This window comes from Rhopalosiphum maidis, chromosome 3, assembly GCF_003676215.2.
Source record: "Rhopalosiphum maidis isolate BTI-1 chromosome 3, ASM367621v3, whole genome shotgun sequence".
In the NCBI taxonomy this organism is placed as follows: Eukaryota; Metazoa; Arthropoda; class Insecta; order Hemiptera; family Aphididae; genus Rhopalosiphum; species Rhopalosiphum maidis.
This window is the reverse complement of record NC_040879.1, coordinates 43,516,871-43,526,240: the sequence shown is the minus strand read 5'-3', so window position 1 is coordinate 43,526,240 and position 9,370 is coordinate 43,516,871. Positions and strand designations below refer to the sequence as shown.

General features: G+C 30.0%; 1 protein-coding gene across 1 annotated transcript; it reads right to left on the bottom strand.

The window, feature by feature from the left end:
• Window positions 1-291: 291 nt before the first annotated feature.
• Window positions 292-2,792, bottom strand: LOC113558152. Its single transcript, XM_026963659.1, has 2 exons — window positions 2,564-2,792; window positions 292-1,361 (listed from the first exon to the last, which is right to left on the bottom strand). The coding sequence occupies exons 1-2, from the start codon at window positions 2,573-2,575 to the stop codon at window positions 690-692; spliced, it is 684 nt and encodes a 227-aa protein (XP_026819460.1). The 5' UTR covers window positions 2,576-2,792; the 3' UTR covers window positions 292-689.
• Window positions 2,793-9,370: the final 6,578 nt, after the last annotated feature.

The following is a 9,370-nucleotide window of genomic DNA, read 5'->3' as shown; positions in this document are numbered from 1 at the left end:
ATAAATAATATAAAAATAATTTTCAGTTTGGCGCCCCTTCCATACTGGCGCCCTGGGCAGTCGCACAGGTAGCCCATAGCTTTCGCCGGCCCTGTGACTATAATTGTTAACCAATTCATTTTAGTACTTTTAATTAAGCACATTGTTTGACACAACTTAAATATTTATCACATCAACTAGAAATTATCCAACTATTTACCATACCAATTTTTTTCGCGTAGGTACGTAATTTTATTATTATATATTATCGTCATAATTTACAATAAAAGAATAATAAAAACTATGTTTATGGCTACAATCATTTATTATGTTAAATAATCTACAAATTGTCATATTAAGTCATGTGGAGAAGGAACTCCAAAGCCTTTGATGGTCATATGAGTATACACCTACTTATATAATTGTTGCAGTTATAGTTTAAAATAAAATAAATAGGTGTTTAAGTCTCATCGCTGAGTTTTCTACCCTGTAATTTAATGCAGAGTAGGTGCCCCCGATTTGTGACGCCTATACATTTATAGAAAATACAATAAATCCTATGCTATAATAAGTATATTAATAATATCATATAATTGTCGTGTATTAACATAATATTGTATTCCCTACTATATGTATATACAATACAGTCACGGCACTTTCTGAGGAATCGATCGCGACCAGAAATAGAAAAAACAGAAAATGAGAAAAATTTATCGTCGCACCGATGTGATGACGTATTCTTGGGGTATGTAGAAGTGCATGTTTTGCTGATTGGTGGATCGTATTATCTCCACCGACGAGTCACCGCCTGCACCGCCGTCGACGTGTCGGCCGAATCCCGAGTCGGGCGACGGTCGGCTTTCGGAAGAGTCGACGGACGTCATCGCCGCGTACCTGTGCTGCGGCGCGATCCTCTTCACTTCGGCGTTGAACCCGTGCTCGTCGTCGGCCGAGTACTCGACCACCCGAGTGGAACCGTCCGGTTCGATCAGGCTGTACGTGCCCCGGACCGTGCCGCGGCCATCGCTTACTTCGTTCTGGCTCTTCACGTCCCCGGTCAGCGGGTCTTCAACCGCGTACGCGAAGTGATACGATGAACCAACCGCTGGCGGAACATCGTCCGTGGTCTGCTGCTTCCGGTCGTCCTCGTGATTACCGAAGTGATGGTCGTTGTCCTGTTCGGATGACTGCTGCTGCAGTTGATTCACGTGATGACCAAAGTGGTCGTCGAGTGCAAAGTCGTGTCCGCGCAGAGGCGCTTCCGACGCGGTGACCACGAATTCCGACGGGGACGGTGGCGGAGCGTAGGGAAACGGCGTTGCGGACGGCCTGCCCGAAGTCATTGCACAGCACGCGGCCACCATCGCCACGTAAAACAGCCGCTATAATATTATAATATAGACGATATCAGACAATCAAGAAATTAATTTATAGTCGTTTTTGGCGGAGTTAAATCAAAAAGTGAAATCCTGCAGTGATTCGACTACGGACGCCGAACGGATTCGCGTGACTGTGCGTCGAAAGTATGTATAAGATGCACTGTAGGAATATACCCATAATAGACATTTTGTGGTAAGAATTCAAAAAAATACGGTGTGAGAACGATTTACCTGGATAGATTTTTATTTTTATAGCCACTGTATCGAGATATACTTATATTGTGGTGTCTAACTTATTTATTAATATCACTATAAAGTGTAAACGCTTAATTAATATAACTATATATATATGATTTTGATAAAATACACTTTATTTTGGTAAAATTTATTTGCGTTTATGGTTTGTTAAAAAGGTATTTTGTTTTTGCGCTTATGGACTATAGCCAATATTTATATTGTATCATTTGTATCATAGATCCATGCGAGTAATTTTAAAAATATAAACAACTTTCGATTTAATTTAAGTCCAATACATAATAATATAGGAAAAATAGAATAAAGAACAGGAAAAAAAGACAAGAAAATGCATCAAGGCCCAACGTTGAGTATAAAATAAAACGTATTTAAATAAACGAATTAAAAAGTTAAAGTTAAGTTAAGTTTTACTCTTGATAGATTTAACTTTTTGCATTTAATTGTATTAACTTAACAAACATAACGAGAAAGTTTCAATCAAATCCAAGCTATGTATATTTACACATAGGTATACTTAGATATTATTAAATATAATACAATGGCTATAATTATAACATTATATATAATGCCTACACAATAGGGAATTAAAAATATGTTTCTTAAATTGAATTATTCTTGCAGTTATCCAGAACTGTTCAGTACGTATATATTATTTTTGAAACCATAATGGTACCTGGCTTTTATTTCAAACTATCTATAGGTTATTTACACGTTTTAAAAAATATATATTATAAACCAATATAGATAAAATCAAGTTTACATGGACTTAATTTAGTTTTTAACTGTTACGTCTTATTAGATTATATATAATTTTTAAGTTTTCTTAGGTAGGTTATTAAAATATCACCAATGATTTGTAAAATTCACAGCTCTGTCGACAGAGGTACATCGTACATATGATATTATTATACGTTCATGTTGATATAAGTATACAGCTGAATCCTACTCACCTCAGCAGCCATGACGATGTCTCGTGTAAGTGGGTTTTCTTTCTGAATATAATTTTACGAAATTATTCTTATTCGGACTTCGCACTGCAATAACAATGATTATACCTATTACTTTTGTGATACTATTTGCTGTATTATTATTTTAGTGGTATTATGTGTACATTGCGATCCGGTCGACTTCGATTCAGCAGTTGCAACTGAGGGTCGGTGTTGTGATCTGACGGAGGTCTTCAGCTCGGCGTGCCATTTATACGGCAGCGAATGCAAATCCCCATCTGCGGGCACATACCACATGTCGACGTAACCGGATCGGAGAAGATGTATTTTTTTCCGCAGACGAGATGATGACGGCGGGCACACGCCGTAGCGGCAATCGCGCGCTCCAAGTCGACCGCTATATATGTAATAATAATATCATGTCATTATAATATCGTTAGTTAGTCACTCGTCTATAACGTCTATAACAACGCGGCTATTATTATAATATTACTGTTATAATACTGCGGGCCACACGGACAGTAACCGGCCTACGTGGTTTTTTTAGTTTATATTATGTTACGCTGCGCGTGCACCGTATGACGGAAAAATTAATTAATTACATCCGCTTCGTCACCATCACCGCAGATATATTATGATATTATACATCGGACAATCTTATGACTTCATGGGCACTTCATTCCAACGGTCAGTACCTATTGGAAAATGGTTTCAAATGGATGGTTGACTTGACGAACCATAGATACGGCCATAATTGTTAGGGGGCTAAGGATAGTCGGTTTTACCAACCCAAAATTGTCGATCCTATATAGTTGATGGACCTATGACAATTGTTTTCCTCACTTTGGGTGCAAAGGAGAAATCTTTAGAACAATGCCCGCTTAATCTGTTATTATAGTACTTATGTCTGTGTATACATGTACGTGCACGTAATGTCAAGCATGTTATATGGACGCACTTACAGCAGTCAGCTGGACCATGACTATTGACTATAGAGCGTGGATTTAAATGCAAATTACATTTTTCCCCTAAACCGGCTAAACCATTCTTTTTTGATCACAACATTCACGAAATATTTACATATTTTATTATATTTTATTCTATCAAATAACTTAACATATTTTCGTACCTATATTCTATATGAATAGATAACATTATTGATCAACATTTAGCTTAAAAAATTATTCCCATAAAAATAAAATAAATAAATCGATATTGCACATTATTTTTATTAAGTACCTATACGTAATATGTAGCAGACAGAAAGCATTGCATGAAAGCTTCACAACGGACTGATACATGAAATGTTCGTCATAATATGTAGACTTATATAAACGCCTATAAAATCATCTGCTATTATGTGCATTATCGTTTATATCGTTCGTTTTACTGAGTCGAAACCAAAGCATTATATTTAAAAAATATAAAACATAAAAACATTTTACTAATGATTATATAATAATGTTGAGTGGTACTTATATTTTTATAATAATAAATAATATTATAAGTATATGATTTTATTTTTTATCCTGTTTTACGCTTAGCTCTTTACTGTTGTCTGCCGACAACAAAAAAGGTAAGTTTCTTTTTTAGCAAAAATGTATTTTTGTGAAAAGAGTAAAGACGTTTTTGCTAGTATTGTTTTCAAATGTAATAGCATATAAGCTTAGTGTACAAATGCAATGATCACGTGAGTACTCGCATAAAAACAAAATACATTTTTCACCGCGATTGCATTTTGCATAATATAATTAACAAAAATGTATTATAAAAATAATCATCATATTACGACAGCAAATAATTAGATTACTTATAGTATTTGATTTAGTACTGTCAATATTAATTATACAATATGCATATAACCCATATGGCCATATAGGTATGTGCGTTTGTAAATGTAAAACATAGCTTTCTTAACACAGATAGAATTATATAGGTACAGGTGCTAATGAATATAGTTTTAAAACTTTTATCTTGAAATTTTTGATTTAATATGTCTTTTTAGAATATTTTAAATTTTAAATTATTTTTTCCGATATATGTATTTAATATTTTTTTTGTAATTATAACTACAAATTAATAATTCCTTACACATATTTTATAAAGAAAACAAATATCAGCAATTTATTTATACAAATACGTGGATCGCGGATGTAACACAAAGATCTGACATATGATATATATGAAATAACTTTTATTGTATGCATTAGAAGTTTTTTTTATTTAAAATTAGGTAGTTTTGCTCCAAGTTCGTTTTATTATCCAACCCCTGAGGGCTTCGTACTCGTATTCAAGGCTCACCCCTTTTTGAAATTTAATAACTAATTTAAAATATTAAAAAAAAATTTATGTGGACATACTAGTATAAACTTGACTATATTATATAACTTAATTTTTAGAAAAATGTTGTTTGTTGAAAATTTTATACAATTAAGGCTAAATAAACAGTTAAGGCCGACGTTAGCGACTTAAATATTGGAAATATATCAAATATATAATGTTACTAACATAAATTAATTATTATATTTAATATTATACTCGTATTATTTTAATATTTTAGTATTTGGAGGAAGTAGATATGATTCTAATTTATAGCACAAAAAATAAGAAAAATGAAGAAAGATAAAAAGTACATTTATTTTTTTGAAAATGGTAATCATTTAAAACAAAATAGAATAGTGAAGAAAAATTTTATCTCATTAAAATCAGAAAATTATCACTTTATAACTAGATCATTCATGGTTTTGCAGGAAAAGCTCTTAGTCATATTCAACTATTGAATTAGGTAAAATATGTATGAAAAAATGTTAAACGTTTGTAATAAAACTACAATTATAATTATTATATTATTATTAAGATATAAAAATTAAAAGTATGTATGAATAATAATTTGTTTATAATTTAGTATTTTTTTTATTGGCTATACCATCTCAATCCAACTTCAGATTTATTTGTTTATTTTTGATGAACGAATACAGTTAAATTACAAAACAGTTCAACATAATATTCGTTATCAAACACTAGTTGCAGACTACAGGTAATTAAAATTAATTAATTTCAATAGTGTATATAACCAAATTTACATGAATATTTTTATGTAATGTATTTATAGCATAATAATAAGTGCATAATTAATGCAGGCATTTTTTTTGCATATAATTCCAGCTCTTATTAATTGTTTTAAAGAGTACGGGAATTAAATAATATTTATCTTCTATGAGTGCATATTATGTGTGCAAGACGCAGGTGTCCCTTTCTCTCATTTAAAGATTTACCTTTATTTGCAGTGCGTCTGTATAGTTAAATAATGGAAGATATAATATTATAGGTATGTATATTGTATATACTTATCCGGCGGACGGATATGCACTTTGAGAGCAATGCGTGCGGCGAGTAAACAAACCTGTATATTAATTGCAGTTCACGGATTAAACATTAAACACGTGTTTTTACATCATTAAAACGGTGTAGTATATCATAGTGATAACATTAACGGCAAATATATAACGACCATAATGGCATAATACCTTATTATTGTTTTAATTATAGTATTATGATTATTATGTTTAAATTATAAGCACTAAAACACTTATTACCTAGGTATCCACACGCAGTTGTTATTATATTATCGTTCACATTCACCGCTGTACCAAACATCTATTATAACCGGACGACGTTGAATCGTCAGAGCATAAAAATCATAATTTCCGTAATCATATTATAAAATTATATGTATTATAATTTTATTATTCTTGACAGTTTTCGAAGAATAGATGGTATTACGTCGCTGCACGTAATAAAATATACGAGTATATAGTATGAAACCTACGAAAGCATAGAGTTAATATGTACTTATAGGTATATTCTTATGAGTTAGGTATTTTTCTAATAATATCTAATAAATATATTAATATGTATGAATACAGGTAGATCTCGTTTTAACGTTTCCGGTGTGAATCTACAACAAATCATTTTATATTCTGATCGGATCAATGAATGTATTGATCTTATAATGTATGTTTTTTTGTGTCTGTGTACACGGTAAGTATAGCTTATAAAATGCTTCGATTTTCAATTCTGAAGGTGATTTTGGATAAAAGAAAATAGGATCTAGTTTGTACTTTTGAGAAATCAAAATTGAAAATTATTCCTAATATTTTTCAAAATATTCGGGAAAAACAAAACAAAAAAAAAAATTAATGAAAAACAAGTTTTGCACAAATCCCATTTTTTACGAAATTGATTTTGTGTTTTTGGTGTAACTCGAGGATAAACAAAAAGTTCTACCGGAGAGTCAAATTAATTTTTTACGAGTATTTGAAATTCAAATTTTTACGGTATTCACTATTGGATATTCATTCGTAAAATAATTATTTCTTCTTAAAAGATATTTTTGATATTTTATTGTATTAAAAAAAAAAAATGTATATATATTTGTAATTTTCCTTAAATATTTATATTTATCATTTTCATTATATGACAAAATTTAAAAAATATATAAAGATGATTATTTCTTATAGATATTTTAAGTTCAATTTGAACGATAAAATTTAACAGTATGTTAATTATTTTTTTATAATTTAAAAACATTATTCGTGGGAAATTTTACGCGAACTTTATTATTATACATTATACTATACGCAATAACATTTTTGTTATATTTTAAGGTAATATCTACTTATACCTACTATGAATCTGTTTTTACTGTTTTACGGTGTTTACGGAACTATGTTATTAAATTTTGTGTTTTATAAGTTTATGTAATATAATAATAACTTATAGTATAAACTATAAATACATATATATTATTATTTATTATATTTATAATAATTATTAAATACTGATAATACAATAAATGCAATAATTTAGGAAAAAATTACCAACTTATTGTTTATACAGTAATACTGAAAATAAAATAAATTACATTAATAGCTTTATTAAAATACCATATCTCTTGGTGATGTAGGCTGGCGACCGTTTACGCTCAGACTCGTTTTCGTGTTTAATGATAAAATGATGTTTAATGATAGATAGGTAAATCATTAAAATTCAACATACATACATATACAATATGCCTATAATAGTGACCCAGTCGTCAACTATAATGCATAGCGGAGCGATACCCACTTGCCATTTTGTTTTTTAAAAGCTTCGTTTGTTTTTATCTATTAAAAACTCTAGATGTTCACGATGCTCAATAAACATATATTAATATTATGTAGATTTGTGATTTCGATTTGTGTATAATCGTAATATAAATATGCAAGCAGCTCTATGATAAATCTCACCGGATTGTTTTCTCTCCGAAGCCAGACTAGAAAATTAAATTTTGATTAAGGTAATTCACTTATATACGGTTATTATACACATGCTTATAAAAACTCAAATCTAATCAATTTCAACACATTTTAATTTGCATACACTTATTTTCTATCTAACTACCTGAGCACGAAGGCCCAAACTCGTTTCCATCTGGCCTACTCCTACATGCAAATTTAAAGTTTTCAATAATTAAATTGTGCGAATATTGGTAAGTAACTATAGGGCTATATAATAGGTATATATATATTTATTTTGTAGTTATTTTTATTAATTCAAGCCAGTGTTAAATTAAGTTACGATTCGCGACTATTCAATATTAACTGTCATTCGATGTAAAAATCATATTATAAGACCAATTTCAAACGGGTGAAATTCCTAACATATGAAAAGTATTAATCAATTGTTATTTATATTAAAAAATAAATGTAGATTTTAGAAGTTAAAAATAATATGTAATATGGGCGTCGTGTATTACTTTTTAATCGTCGTGTATTCAAACCTTATAAATTAATAATATTAATGTACGGTGATAAATTATAACTTTAGGTACAGACTTAAAATTTGGTAGAGTGACATTTCTATAGACGTTGTCAAATAAAGTAAAATAAATAAAGTCACATTTAACAAAATATTGAACGTCGTTATTTCGTATTATGTTTACATAATTTTATAACTGGATAACGGAGCTTAAAATCAGTTTGTATCTATATATTTTATAATTTAATATGGTATTATGCTGTGATATATTACTACGTATAATTCAATATTAATATTTTATTTCTACACTGTACTATACGAGTTAATACTGTATATTATGTGCAATTATTTACTAATCGTTTACTCGTAAACGAATAGTCAGTCGCTGATATTAAAGTTTATAATAGCTAATGAATAATAAAACATAATCAACCATGAATGATGTTGTTACATGTCATCAAGTTGTAATTAAAATTTAAACCATATTTAAAGTACCTACCTACCTATATATTTTAATAATGATTTCGCAGGAAAGTATGAACAGGAATTCCCGCTAGAGTATTTGACCAGAATTTTCAATCTGCGTAATGCGTAATAGTAAAAAAAAAAAAACTCGCGAGAACATTCTCAAATCACTAGAAAATCTGTAGTAGTAGTAGTCTTAATAATAATATATGTTAAAACTTTCAAGTTAAAATATACGTGAGGCAACATTCGAATAAATCCATTTCAAGCTTGCGTGTATTTTTCTATATCATTATTTGATGTGAATGTGTTATTATTCCCCATGACACGTAGCGTGTGTGTGTATATATATATTATCACAATAATATGCGAGAAGTTTCACAATTATTAATTTCGTTCATATAATTGACCTTTCGAATCGTTCGTTTAAGAGCGATATAAATGTCCTAAAGTATTTTTTATTACAGGTCTTTTTTAACACGATAATGTGATAATGTGTCACGACGTGTCAACGTGTGTACAATGTGTTTATAGGTGCGTAGGCTA